General features: G+C 52.0%; 1 protein-coding gene across 7 annotated transcripts in view; it reads left to right on the forward strand.

The window, feature by feature from the left end:
- The window catches only part of LOC116842733 (protein groucho-like), a 112974-nt gene that overhangs the window by 30633 nt on the left and 66947 nt on the right, over positions 1-15394 (forward strand). For 6 of the 7 annotated variants that reach the window (XR_004377767.1, XM_032812363.1, XM_032812361.1 and 3 more), the window contains one exon: positions 11917-12014. Coding sequence is in view for 5 of the 7 variants with exons in the window: in XM_032812363.1 (XP_032668254.1) it covers positions 11917-12014 (98 nt within the window). In the remaining 2 variants the exon portion in view is untranslated. Of the gene's footprint in view, positions 1-11916; positions 12015-14360; positions 14425-15394 lie in introns of all 7 variants that reach the window. The other variant, XM_032812362.1, reaches the window with a different exon arrangement.

Consider the following 15394-nt stretch of genomic DNA (forward strand, 5'->3'; position numbering starts at 1 on the left):
CTCTCTCTCTCTCTCTCTCTCTCTCTCTCTCTCTCTCTCTCTCTCTCTCTCTCTCTCTTTCCCCCTCTCTCTTTCCCCCTCTCTCCCTTTCTCTCTCCTCTCCTTTCTTTTCCCTCTTCGTCGACGACACGAAGAGGGAGAGAGATCGGGAGTTAAGGTTAAGTGTTTAAGCGTTTTGCCGGGTAAACCGTTGATCGAAAGATTAGTGGCTTCTAGTGAAATGTACATTAGTGCTGCGACTAATACTCCATTTGGGTAATGTACGTTATTTCTTGGCAGTACCTCGGCCAGAGTCGTGTCCGCGGACGCGCATAGGAGAGGCACGTTAAACGCGAAGTGTATCGGCCGACCGAGCGACGCGGTTACCGACAGCTATTACAGTTATCCGATGTTATCCGCTATCGCCCGTGGTGGCTTTTGACCCCAAGGTTCGATTTTTCAACGAGCGGGAATACGAGAGCGAGAGAGCGAGTGCGGTACGGGGGCGGAGGAGGCGGAAGAGGTCGTGACCGAGAACGACGACGACGATGACGACGACGACGACGACACCGTCGTCTCTCTTGCCTCCTCCACCGGCCAATCATCTTACCGTCCGGACGAATGGGAAATTGGCACGTAAACGCCAACGGAATTATTCACCGCTAATGGGAAGATGAATACCGGGGATAAATTTGTGGCCGGCTACGGTACCCGGCCATTAGACGCTCGCTACGGGTTACGTCGGAATAATCGAGTTCGTTAACGGCAGCGATGTCTCCTTCTCGCTTTTCCGATTCGTTCTCCGGGTAGAGGTGGACGGTAAATCGCGAGGAGACCGGCGCGCAGATATGGACAAATGGGCGAAATTGAAAACGCCCGCGGCTTTTCGGATATTATCTTATCGACCCCCCGAGATCTCGTCATTGAGGGGAATCAGCGTCGCGTTCGTCGGACGAAATTTGCGTTACCGTTTTCAGGCACGTTAATGCGCGACGACTCCCTTTCCTCACGCCAAGAGGGGCGACGCAAATCGCGTCGTGCGTTGTAACGCGAATAACGCGCTGAGAACCCACGCTGAGAGCGTGGAGAGCCGCTCGAGCGACTCCCGCGTCTTCTCCCCTGCTCGTAACGCACACGCGAGCGAACATACCTATTATTTTCTAACGATATCGTCCGTGACCACCCCGGTCGTCGTAAGCTCTCGCTCCCTCTTCGTGATCGCCCGTAATTTTTTCGGCGATGCGTGGCCAAGCGAGACGAGACGAGACTCGGCCGAACCCCTCGAGGGCTTCTGGGCGTTAAGCCGAATTAACATAAGAGAGTGTGTGCAAACACGGAGCGTCGGTAGAGCGACGCGAATGCTCGAGGTGGCTGGGGTGCGGAGGAACGAAGGGCGAGAGAGAGAGAGAGAGAGAGAGAGAGAATACGAGCGAGCGAGCGAGCGGGAGGAGGGGGAGAGGGAACACGATGGGAACACATGTCCCACACGGAGATAGTTAATTACTCGTTTGTGCGCGCCGGGTCGGAGTCATCTGGAAGAGAGAGGGAGCGAGTCAGGGCGAGTCGGAGCGAGTATCGCTCGTCGAGGGGAAGAGAACGCATATACATATATATATATATATGTATATATGTATATACATATACGCGAGTGAGAGAAAGAGACGCGAGGGTCGCGATGCGACGCGGTCGAGAGAGCGAGACGGTGCATTCCTGTTTCATCGGACCGTTGAGACCCATGCTTGTCACGGAGGTGGGGTTGGGTGGTGGCGGCGGCGTGCGCGCGCGCGAGGGGAGACGAAAAACGAGGATGAGGTTAATGATATACACGCCGGCTACCGTATACTACCGTCTCGAGCCCGTCCGCGGCTACCATCTTTTCGTCTTTCTTCTTTTCTTTCCTCTTTTCTTTTTCTCTTTCTCGTAGTCGTCGTCGTCGTCCCTGTACGCTCTCTTCGCCTCTCACTTTCTCCGTTTAGGATCGCGCACATCACGGTCTCCCGTATTTCAGTCGTAACAACGCGGCGTCCCGTATTTTCGTACGGGAGAGAAATAGCGCGCGCGTGCGGTTTCGTCGTGTAAAGATCGCGTCTCTTGCGAGGCTGAGGGCGTGAACGAGTCAGCCATTTTCCTTAAAATTCACGCAGCTGAGAAATATGCGGGATTCGGGGTGTATAGAGCTCCGCTGAGCAGGTATCGCGAGGGACCGCGTATAATGATGCAAATAAAAATGAAGGAGAGAAAAGAAGGGAAAAGAAGGAAAGAAGGAGGAGAGTGTATCTCGGGTCGCGGGGATCCTCGTCGCGTACCTACATTAGCCGTAGCTTGTTCGCAGATAAAGACCAGCTACGCTCTTAAAAACGTCCGGTCGACCGTCGGGAGATAGCCTCGATAATGGCTCGACAAGTCGGGGACACGAGGGAGACATTCTTTTATTCTCCCGCTTGGCCGTCCCAAGCGCGTTCGTTTCGTTTTTCGACTCGGATCTCGCCGGTTAAGAGGCTGGGCCCGGGGGTCGGTGAGATCAGGTTGGAACCGAAGGAAAAACGATTAATGCGAAAACGGAGCTTCGCCTGAGGGTCCCAACGGGCACGAATCGAAAACGCGGTCGACTCTCGAGAGTAGCTCCGTGATCGTGTGTGTGTGTGTGTGTGTGTGGGTAAAGAAAGAAATCATTTACTTCCTCGCGTACACACGGCGCATATCGCGCCGTAGCTTCTTCTTGCGTCTTTTTTGCCAATCCCGTCAAGTATAAACGTATCGTTGAGTTCCTCCCTGTGTATAACGCGCGAATAACGGTGGTGGTTCTCTCTCACTCTTTCTCTCGAATCTCCACAGTCAGGAGACGCGAAAAAGGGGCTGAACTGAAGGGAGCGCGCAGTTCTTTGTGCGTACAGAGTCACCGAGTCGAATTCTGTCTTTATCCACGCTTCTTCTCGCCGGTCTCTCAATACGCGCGCGGCTCACCGTCGTTACCTCCACGAACGTCTTATTTCCTCATTTTCGCCGAGCAACATCAACGGACGACCGACTGCCCGTCATTTTCAATTCGCCTCGGAGCGCGCGGGCGCGGTTTATGAGTCAGCGCGATCGCGAATTTATGATCCGCAAAACGGATCGCCAGAGCGGCCGGAGAGAGAGAGAGAGAGAGAGGAAGAGTCGCGATTAGAATCGCAATTTAGACGCTCTCGAGAGATGTGGCCGCGTGCTCAGATTTCATTGCTTCAAGGCACACCCTCATCGCGCGTGGAAAGCGACGATGAGCACGAGGGGAACAAGAGTAGTAGTAGACAGCGCAAGGGGTGACCTCGCCTTCCGCCACCCTCGATTGTCGGTGGGTAACGAGATTATCGCGAGGGGGAGCGGTAAAAGCGACCGCCCCGTGGCCTTAGAAATTTCATTTTGACGTTACCGCGTAGCATGTGCGCGCGAGCACGTTGTAAATAGGAAGAAAGAGAGAAAGCGGGGTAATATCAGCCCCCGGGAGATCGAAAAGGGGCCACGGCATTGTCGCGAGTGTCGAAAGCGAGAAAGGGAGAAAGAGGGAGAGAGAGTAAGAGAAAAAAAGCGAAGAGGTAGATGGGTGCGATCGTTCCCTCGTCTCACCTCCCCTGACTTCTGCTCGCGCGAGCGTTTGGTGGTAATTATAACATATTCCCCCGATCTCTCCCCATGATCCCGAGGGAGCCGACCCTCGTGTCACAGATTCCCCGCTGAGCGTCCCTTAAGGACCGTTGATGCGAGAGGCGCGATGCTTGCCGAGACATGCCGGGAGAAGAGAACATCATTGACGATCATCAAATATCGGCAGAAGCTAAAAAGAATTTTCAGGGAAGCCCCGTGGTCTCCCTCTCAAGGCCATCGTTTAATTCGATTTGTTTCGCGCGGGTTAGTGAGATGATATCTCATCGGTACGCTGCAAGCGTTCGATAGAAACAATCTGCAAAAAACTATGGAAGGGATGGAAGTGGGAGAAAGAAAGAAAGAGAGGAAGAGCGACGCGCGTTTTGCGTAAGGGTAAGCTGCTGCATTCTCGGGGAGAGCTCGTAAAAGGGCGGGCACCACCGTGGCGAACGGCGGCGAAGGGGAAACGGGAGCGGAGTACAAGAACAGGGTTTATGACTGTAACAGATTAGGTGGCCGAACTGCCAGGGTGGTGGCTCCCGCCGTGCTTCCTATTATCGCGGAGCTTTTGTAGCGCCGTGCTTTTGTCGAGGCCCCCTTCTCTCTCCTTCCCTCTCTCTCTCTCTCTCTCTCTCTCTCTCTCTCTCTCTCTCTCTCGCGCGCTTCTACCGGCAACGAAGCGTACCAGACGGCGAAAGGGAGACCGGGCGACAGGAGAGATACAGAGAGTGAGAGAGCGACTCCCGGACGACCGTTCCAGGAGGTTGGGAGACGACAGCGGGTCACGACAGTTGGCCGATATTTGAGCTCCCTTTGTGTCGTTAAAGTACCGCGGCTCATTCGCGCAGTCCGACAGAGTTTTCTCGTGGCGCTTTTATCTACCGTCGTAGTTTTTCTTCTCTCGGCGAAGCTTTCTCTCACTCTCTGTGTGTGTCTCGCTCACTCTCTCTCCCTCGCTCATTCGTTTCAGACGAGATCGAGGGAGCCAGCAGCCGAGGATAGGAAGCGCGGAGGAAAAAGACGCGCGGATCTCCCCGGAGTTCAACCAGTAATTACCCGGTCTACTCGGAACGACCGAATCATAGCTTTCGACCCTTTGTTTGCCGCCCCGGCTTCTGTTCGCTTAATCTTTAGTCCCTCTTCTGTTCCCCGCCCCGGCGTGCTCTTTTTTTCCCAACGTTCTCCGCCCTACGTCGTCCCCGTTATCTCGTGTTTCACCTAGAGAGAAGACCTGTCACGTCCGACATTCTTTTTGCAATGAACGCGCGCGCGGAACATGGTATCTGCGGCGAAAGAGCGATACCTCCGCAACGAGTCTTAATCTTTTGACTTTTGTACGCGTCTGGTGATAGTGAGTCACTACTGGCGCGGTTCAAAGAAAGAGAGAAAATGCATCTTGTAAGCGCGCGCGCACTCTTTTCATTATCCGCGACTAATGCGGATTCCGTTATCTCGCGACTCTTTCCTCAATATATTACTCGCGCTCCACTCTCTCCTCCCCTCGTTGGCCGTTTCGTCGGCTAAGACGATTTTCGACACGATCGCCACTTGAGAGGACATCGCTCTTACGATAAGAGAATGGGCGGTCGCGTTACACTCGCCGCGGCGATACTGAGTACTGTATAAACGTCAACGTGGCCGTGTTATTAAGTCAAGTCCGCCACGATCTTCTCCGGCTGGTGCGCACAGCTGGTCGTCGCCGCCGCCGCCGCCGCCGCCGCCGCCGCCGCCGTCGTCGTCGTCGTCGTCGTCGTCGTCGTGTGATTGTCGCGTTGTATGCACGCGAGACGCCGTGTAGCTGTAGCATTCATGTAAATACACTCTCGCGCTCGCCTGCATCGGAAGAAAGAGAGAAAGAGGGATGAGAAGAAAACGGACGGACAGGGGGACGGAGGGGGGTTGGCACTTATTCGCATATCCAGCGCCGTGGTGTGACGTTATTTCACGAGAGCGCCGATCGTATCGCCTTAATTGCTCGGCGGGTTAAACTGCCGCGGTCGCCTCTTATCGAGCGATCTGCACGAGTGCCCGCCTGCATGGCCGCCTGCCTGCCTGCCTGCCTGCCTGCCTGTCGGACAGAATCGTGCGCGTAGTATAACGCGTATGCGCGCGTCAGGTGTTTTCAGCTCGCTTCGCGCCATCCTGGGCCGTATCCTGCGGCTCGTGTTACGAGCAGATTGACGCTCATGAAAGAACGCGTCGTGGACACCGCCGGCAAACAGACGCCCTTGTGCGGCCCCTTCACCGAAATAACGCGTCGCGTTTAGATGGTTTTATTAACGATCCCTCGTAACGCTACTCCGCACCATGAGCCGCCCCATAAAGCGGACGAATTTCAGGGGACGCGCTCCGCCCCGAACCATTATTATTATATCAAGACGTTGATCTCGATTTAACTGTGGAAATGGACTCCGTCGTGCCGATGTCGTATCCCTCGTATCCGATATCGGACGATGCCGATTTGAACAGAGTTCATCGGGCGAATTGCCGCTCGCGTTCACATTCTTTCGAGCGTTCCGACGCATGGAGGGACGCGCGCACAGATTCGCCAATTTGATGCGAATCGTACCGCGAAATGGCTGGGATATAACGCGTCGTTGATACTTAACGGGAGTGGAATGAAATGCATGCGCGGCGCACCGCAATTTCAGTATAACCGAAGAATTACGAGCGCGCGAGGATCGTCTCGTTTCGCGACAGGGACTCGCTTTCGCGACGCGACGCGACGCGACGCGTCGCGCGCACGAGCGAGCGAGCGAGGGAACGTGCTATCATTATTCTATGCATTATTTATGTCATTCCCCGTGCCGAGTACAATGTGGGTCTACGAATCAAAATGCATTGCTTATGCAAATAGCGGTCGTGCTCCGCAGTCTCGGGGCGAATTCGCAGTCTGCTACGGGGAATAATCATAATGATCAATAAGATACAACCGCTCGTACGTCCGTTTCCTCTTCCCTCCCTCCCTCCCTCCCTCCCTCCCCCTCCTCTCTCTCTCTCTCTCATACATTTATTCACTCGCTCACTCGCTCGGTCTCTTTCTCTATCGGTTCTTCGCGTATTCTCACTCCGCGCGCCTCATGCAAATCCTGCGACGTATTGTCTGGCGATATTAAGGGAATTGTTATCGCGTTGCATAATTCCGGGATTCGATCGTGCTCGGATTTGGCGAGCTCGCCTGTTCGACAATCGGTTTTGTTGTTTCGCGACTTGCCATCGAACTCCCTCTCGCTTCTCGCCCAATTCGCCGAGGTAAATGTCAAAGAATTGGACAAGTCGAGTCCTAGTTACCGTCGATCCTTGTCATTATCGTCATCCTCGTATCGTCATCCTCGTATCGCACGTAGGAAAAAGATGAGTCATAGGAACTAAACTACAGCTATGATAACTAAGATATGCTGTCGAAATCGGGACAGCTGACACACTGTCAAAGTTAAAATTAATAGTCTTATTTATATTAGTCTTTTATCCAATTTCATGAAGAGTTCTACCCGCAGAAGAGCGTTGGTACGCGTCAAGCATGTTTTATATGTCTTACACAGGATGTTTGGATTTGGGTGCTCGTATACAGGTAGAACTTGTTAGATTGGATAGAGAAATTCTGTATTATATTTTATATAGCGTTTGAGATATTAACGAAAGACAATTGGTCAATGCACGCGCGATGCGGCAGAACGAGTTCTATGAGGTTAATTCCTTAATGCTCGAGTTCACACGCGTAATACCCAGAAGTGGTTGTCGCTTTCTTAGCTGCTTGAATAAATGCATTTTTCAGCTAATAAATTTGTTCTCCACAACGAATGTATCTTACCTGTGATAGCCAATTCTTGGTAATGACGGTGAAACGATTACTCTTTTAGCCAAGTTCAAATTAGTCACTGAGACTTAGCTAATGTTATTTCCTTGCGTGTGCGCTCGATATCGAGTCGTTAGGAAATTCATGATGCTCGTGAGACGTACGAAGACCCTTTGCGCGAAAAGCGATGTTTTAATCTTCTCACCGCTCCCCGGCAGCGTTTCGACGATATTTCGCGACCAGTGGCCCTCTACGGAATAACGGAAGGTGGTAGAGAGAGGTTCGCTTATAGGGCGAACGCGGTCGGTTCTGGTCGCCGGGTGGTTTTGGAATCCGCGCCACGAGTCGGTGGTTTTGCGGTGCGGCGAAAACCGCCGACCCTCGAAGCTCTTCTCTCGGCCGTTCTCCCTGTTTGCGTCGTCCTTCCGCGTAATCCTCTATGGCTTAGCGAGTTTCTCACGAGAGAGAGAAAGAGAGAGGGAGGAAGGGAGTGAGAGCTTCCAAGTAAAGTGGACGCGCGGCCATCGGCTCTCGAGACTCCGCCGTCTCTTTGATTAGCGCGGAATATCGGGCGCCTCGAGTGATACAACTCTCGCGGCGGCTCCCTGGCTTCTCCTTCTCAAACGTTAAGTCGCAGCAAATTCGATCGGACAAATTCCCCCGACGCGCTTTCCTGTCCCTCTCGCCAAACGAATCGAACGATGAGGTGAGATCACTGACAAATTCAATGACACTTATACACAGAGAAAATATTGCGGTACTAAAAAATTACAGCAAAAATTGTTGCATTCTTGGACCATAGAGAATTTTACAACTGGAATATATTTGTTTCAAAATGTTTTGCACATTTTCATCGCGAAATTATTGTAATTGCTTGAATGTTTTTTTTTTATTATATATCGAATGGATCGACATTTCCGCTATTTTCATAGTAATTTCGATTCTAGTATAGTCCAGTTCTGAACAAGAGATGTTGCAAGAAGAAACATAGTTTTAACTACTATTTTCTCCGTGTTAGTCACACATATTAAAATTGCACAATATTTACCGAGCCCGGACGAGACGTCACGGAGAAATTCGAGAGCACATCGAAATTCTCGGTCGTGTGGTAGTCGCGCAGTGGGTAGAAAACACGAGTTGTCTACGCGATGTCCGGGCGTGTCGTCACTTCCGCTCCGGGCACGTCTGCTAATGCAGCGCCTGCAACAACGGCCGCTCAGTCTCGTACCTCGAGATGAGCAAATGTTCTTGGCACTTGAGCGCGCGTGCCTCGTGTTTGGTTACGGACTTGATCACAAGCGGGGGACACCGTAGAGAGCAGTTAACCTGTCCGATAATACGCGCCGATAATCAGGCATCTAGTGGACGTTGGCGGGGATCGATGGAGCTAACGTAATTAGACGTGGCGATACGCGCCACTTAAGCGCACTTGAGTGGCTGGAAACGCAACCGATTGGTCCTGTTGCCGTTAGCCGAACGTAAACGTGGCGCGCGGTCTCGACTCGTCGTCTCTCCTCTCTCTCTTTCTCTCGCTTTCTCACCCTCTGTCGACGACGAAGACAGTGTTGACCGTAAACGACCACGTCGTCGCCGTCGGCTTTAACGAACGTCCATTCGAAGGGAGGACGGGAAGCCGGAGGAAATGGAGGAGGAGAAGATGGAGGACGGAGAAGAGGCCGCACAGCACCGCACGCTCCATTGAGTCGTCGGCGGTAATGTACCGCGATGCGGTTAATTCGGTATCTCGCGCGACGTATTAAATGTCGCCCGAGACTCGAAAACCAATAAAAGCGCGATCGTAGCGCGCGATCGTTGCGCTTTAATGCCAATTCTTGTTCGTCGTTATCCGACCGCCCGGCTATCGCTTTCACGGTGGTTGTGTCGGCGATAACGTGCTATTTGAATACCGCCGACGCGCGAGCGAATGAGCGAGCGAGCGCGCTGTTCCGATGGCTCTCGATCGCGCGGAATAAAAAGCGCGGCGGGAAAGAGGGAACGGAATGATGCGAGAGAGGAGGCTATCGGATAATTAAATCGGCTGCGGCACGTAAAGGACACTGATTGACATGCACGACGGCTACGTTCTCTCATTATTATTCGTCGAAACGACATAATTCGCGCTTCGCTTTTCGACGGACGCTAAACCGCATCGCCACCGGTTGGTGTGCGTCGCGTCGCCTCGCGTCGTCGTTGCGCGCGGAAATCCATCATCGCTGCGCTTGTCCTCTCGTCGTTCAATCGCGCGCGCACGTGAAATTTCGGATCCCGTGGGAAAAATTAATCGATAAAAGATATATCACCCCTCCCCTTCCGTTGCCGCAATCGCGCGCGAGACCTACCGTTTTCGATGTGTATAATATGTCGGTAATATATTGCTATTCCACTGCATTTATCGGCTAGACAAGTAGGCGGGACGTTGGATAGATAAGTTTTTGCCATGCACGCTCTTCGATCAGTGTAATTTAGGAGTTATGGCCGCGATAAGTCGAATGTAAAAATACACTCGTCGTTCTCCGGTTATTCCGGCGAGTTCTAACGTTGACGTTCTCGTCTCGTATCGATCTACTAACGAGAGCTGTACCGGAAAATGTCAAGCGCATCAGTGGTGGTAACAGCAGCAGCAGCAGCAGCAGCAGTAATAGTAGGAGTAGTGGTGGTGATGATAGTAGTATGGTGGTAGTGGTGGTCGTCGTCGTCGTCGTCTGACGTCCGTTACTCCGCCGTTCCGCGGCGAAAGCCAATAAATTAATTGGATTGACCATCGTGACTTGTCGCATACAAATCGGATCAGCGATTCCGCTGCGATCAGCTGTTCGCTGATTCGCGTTAACTTCGCTCTTTCGTTCAGCGTTAACACGCCAACCAGGGCTGAAGGTGGTTTACTCGTATTACGTTCGTTTAAATATAAAGAAGTCACTTGCGAAGGACAGCTCTCTCTGTATGTATGCGTGCGTATGTACGTGTGTATGTGTGTGGTCTGCTACGACTTCGTCGAGTCGCGCGCACGAGTCCCGAGTCGTTTAAAGATATTGCACGCCGGGCGCACAAATCCTCTCCGTAATTCGAACGTACACGTGCGATAACGCGTCGAGAGAAGTCCGACTCGAAGCCGGGGATTAATAAAACACGTTGCGGTGAGCACGCGGTAGCTACAAGGTTTCCCGTACACCACTGCACGCTTAAAACGTATCGTTCAACGCGCGTTCTATTCCTCTTGGAGCATCGGCTGTTTCTCCACGAAACGCAGGAATAAGGTGCGAAGCCTGAGAGGCGAACTGACTTCTCATGAAGGAGACACGGTAATTCTGTGGAGGGCGAGCTTTCAAGACGAGATATATTATCTGGAGCGAAATGCTCGCGCCGTTCTGTGTTACCGGACTGTCAGACGCCGGCCGTGTGTCATCCGATCGTGTCACGAGCGATTAGCGCGATAACGCGCTCACAAGTTGATTCTCACTTTACGAGTTCGGGCACGATCTTCATTATACGCAGGGTCGCCCCGGCGAATCGTTGGCGAGTTCCCGCACGAAACACCGCGATTCCGACATTCTTCGGCCGTCATGGAATCTAGATCGTGCGACACGACGCTACGATCGGCCGCCGGCGGGAAAGAGAGAAAGGGGGTGCGACACAGAGAAAGGGAGAGAGAGAGAGAGAGAGAGAGAGAGAAAGAGAGAGAGAGAGAAGGAGAGCTATTCCGGCTTTTACGAGGCCATAGTGGCGTATCCGTTTTGCGGGGCACGACGTGCAAAACGATCGATAACACGCTCGTAACGTTATTACCAACAGGTATACGGAGGTGGGTAGCACCGGTACTACCGGTAATAATGTGGCTTTTACGCTCGTGGGCGCGCTGATACAGCAGCCGCCAAAGTCAGCCGACGTATACGGATACACACCACATTCGAGCGACGGCGTTCGTTCTTTTTTTTCCTTTTTCTCACTTGACATCATCTTGTACATATCGATTGTCAGGAGTCAAACGAACAACGAAGCTCCGCGAATATAACGAATGAGAAGAAAGAAGGAAAGAGAAAGAGAGAGGAATAGCACATTCGCGCGTCTCGAATCTTTTTGCGATAATGTTGACATATTTTTGAGGGATGGGCAGCATCCTCGTCGAAGATAACGTTTTATACGATACCGCTTCTCTGTGTACATACGCAGGAAATATTGTAGTAAGAATTACGTTAAAATTAGATCTCTTCATACAATGCATTTTGCAAAGCTACTGGACTCTACTGAAATTGTAATGTAAATTTCTATAGAAATAATCTATTTGACGATCTATCTTGTATACACACGATATAAAAAATATTCAGGTAATCGCGATAATTTTGTATGGTAAAGAGCCAGCGTGACATTTTTAGATATATATGTGTACGTATGATTCGGGTATGGTAAAGATGTACGAAAGTTTGGTTGCAATTTTTACTACAATATTTTCTTCGTGTACTACTAACGACGTCGAAGGACATCACGACACGTCGTTGCATTAATGGTCTCTCTTTGTGTTGCAGGGTCCACCACAGCCTGGTCAAGGCTTCAAATTTTCAATCAACGACTCTTGCGACCGTATTAAGGAGGAATTCAACTTCCTGCAGGCCCAGTACCATAGGTATCTTTCTTTTTTTTTTCACTATTCCCCCAAGTTTGTCCTCGTAAGCCGCGGTCAATCGAAGACGTATGCCTCAACTTTTCTGAACGAGACTGGTTACCGTTTCGTCTCGTCTCGACGACGACGAGAATGATGATGACTAGTCGCTTCCAACGCGAGATCTCAGAAACCCATCCATTAAGTTTCCTGGTCCCATTGCTGCGGAACCGTGGATTGATGACGTCAGAGGCGAGAAAACGCGTGCCAAAGATTCTCGCGTGCCACTTTCAAACAAAAAGGTACGAAGGAACACTTGAGACAGTCAATTAATAGCCTGAAGATTAACGTGACACGCAACCTTCCTCTTCAACTATATTTAACCTTTTCTCATGATTTCGCCATGTTCATTTCATTGATTGATCGCCAAGGGAAAAAGGATAGTGCTCAGAACATTTTACAAGTATGCTCGGCGGCGGCGATCTCAAGTGTTCCTTCATACAGATATCTCTCTATTAGAAAATGGCACTCGCGAGAATTCTTGGCATGCGTTTTCTCGCCTCTGACGTCACAGTTGCGCAGCAGCGATTGGGAACGCCTTAATAAGCGCCATGTATAAGAAGCATGCGTCTTGGCTGGTCGCGGTCGTCGTTATCGATGTGAATTTTTACGAGAAACTTTTTCTAGAAACCGAAACGTACGTCTCGCGGCCTCTAAAAATAGCGAGAGATAACGCGACAAGAGCAAAGTCTATATCGGTGCGACCTGCTGCCCCCACTCCCACGCCCTCTTCCCCGAGAAGCTCGCGCGCGACCTCATAGGCCCGACAAGATCACCCATCCGCCTCCTCGGCTTCTCTCCTCCGTGTTCCCGGCGAAAATATTCGGGTCGCGGTTACCCGTACGCGATATAAATTCCGCTGTTCTCTCGGTTATTAGTTTGTCGAACGGAGTAAACGTTCGTGCCGGTCGACAGGGCCGTATCCATTAGGCGCTCGTGCAAATATCGCGCGAGCGAGCGCGCGAAATGCACGGACTGTGGACGCATGGACGGACAGTCGGACGGACGGCGAACGTAGGCAGATAATTGTTTGTCTGACCGGAAGCTGTGCACACCGAAGTATGCACACGGAGAAGGAACGAAGACCCTGTTTGGATAGCGCGCGCACGTGTTCGATGCGCGGCCAAGCGGCGCACGCGTTCGTGATCGCGGCGTGAACGTTTTCTCCGAGATACACACACACACACGCGCGCGCTTCTCACTATATACTCCGATTCGGCAAGAGTCGCGCTCAGACCTAGCGCGGATTCACTCGACCGTTCAATTTGCGCCCGCGTCCTGCTAGAAAACGTCTCTTCTTGCCTCTTCTTCGGCTCTCTCCTCCGTCTCTCCCACTTTTCCGCGAGAGCCGATTATGGGAAATACGGGAAAATGAGAGAGTAATTGAAAGGGCGGTATACGGATCGGATCGGTTGGGTGTGCATTAGCGAGCGAGTGAATTTAATCGCACGCGCGCGTGTTCGGAAACACTTTGACGAAAACGAGTATTCATAAATATCGCCACTCGTCGATTGGGAGATTAATCGTGGAGGCGCAAAAATATACGCGCGACCCGCGCGGTGAAACTGTACGCGCGCGTTATAGCAGTCGCATGGTTTAAGCGCGCAACGTGATTCCCGATAAATCGTCCCGTAAATCGTTACGCCGCGTCAATCCGAAATAATTAATCGACTCTGTACGCGCGTGCGAGAGAGAGAGAGAGAGAAAATCATTACTTGCGTACGCTCGCGCGCGCGTTCGCGATCGTTAATACCCTGCTAATTTATCGCCTTAGAGGTGAGATTGCACCGCGCCGTATATAGTCGCGTCCCTCGATTCGCCTTTCACGAATATTAAACGCGCCGCATCGGAATTACCGCGCGCGGGCGCTCTACCCTTTTTCTCCTCTGCAAATCGAATTAAATGGCGTCGTGTATCGGTCGAGAAAAAGGAGAGGAGAGGGAATTTCACCGTGGAAGGAGCTGTAACGTTATTATTATTGCGAGCCAACCTCCTCCTACTGCCTCCCCCGCACCCGTCTCTTTCTATCCTCTGGCGCGCTGACTCAATAGCGGAAGATTCGTAAAAACCGTCTTTACTTCGTTCGTTATCGCTCGTTGAACCTTTTTACTGTAACGGTACGATGACGGCTCGCCGCTTTATTTTCCTACTCTTTCTCTCTCTCTTTCTCTGTCTCGCGCGTTCGCTACCACGAGCCCCGCGTTTTTAACCGATACGTCGCGACGACAGTAGGACGAGCGGAGAGACAATGGCTCCGCGATTTCGAGGGCTGGTGGATATTAATGCTCTGTTCTTGTTCTTCTTATACAGCCTTAAATTGGAGTGCGAGAAACTGGCCAGTGAAAAAATAGAGATACAGAGGCATTACGTGATGGTAAGCCGGGGGAGAAAGATGAGAACGTAGAAAGGGCCAGCGCGTTACACACACACACACACACACGCGCGCGCGCGCACACACGCACATTCACACACAAGCACGCACACGCATATGGCCATACACAGACCACATGAATCATCCCGCCGTTGTTCCCAGATTAAAATGCATTCGTTCTCGTCGCGCGCACGGATACGTGAGATATCGCTCGGCCAGCGCTCGAGCTGTTTTAATTTTCGCGAAATTGCGAGGAATTATGATCTGAACGTAAGGGAGAGAGTCGGACTGGGAGGGAACGGGAGCAAGGGGAAATTATTCAAACGCCACGATCACGTCGAGATCAATTTTCCGAATCGCGCGAGCGCGCGCTCTCGCGAAATTAAAAGGAAAGCGGTCGTCCACGGACCAGGCGCGAATCTCCAAAGTGCGCGCGAGTGTGTGGACGCTGTCAGAGGTAATTCCGTGGTCGTGCGCGTCGAATGAAAGGGAGAGAGAGAAAGAAAGAAAGAGAAGGGGTTGGGCGTTGGGAAAAAAAGCCCTGGGGAAAATTATCATCGCCGGCCGAGCATCGCGGTGCGCGCTTGGTCGCGGCCGCGCTCGCCGAATATACTGGGAACACGGTAGAAACACGAATCACCCACGCGCGCATACACACACACACGGAGGAACGCATCACCCATACTATCGCATTATCGTAGGTATACAGTCGCGGTACGACGCGACGCGCTCGAGCGTTACAGGCATACGAACGCATTCATTTGCCGGCGTACAAGCGGTTTTGTCGGCCACCGCCGTGCGAGATTATTTTCCCACCGCCGCCGGAGCGAACGCGCTAAACAAAAATACGACGCGGCTTGTCGTCGTTAAAAAAGTTATCGCCACCGCGGACGGGTCTTTGTCCCTGGCTGATGTCGACCGAGCGGGTAACGCGCTCGGCCAAGTGAATATTAATACGCGCTTTAACGCGTCT

This window comes from Odontomachus brunneus, unplaced genomic scaffold, assembly GCF_010583005.1.
Source record: "Odontomachus brunneus isolate Ranch 3 - 2012 unplaced genomic scaffold, Obru_v1 Obru_scaffold_027, whole genome shotgun sequence".
NCBI classification, from domain to species: domain Eukaryota; kingdom Metazoa; phylum Arthropoda; class Insecta; order Hymenoptera; family Formicidae; genus Odontomachus; species Odontomachus brunneus.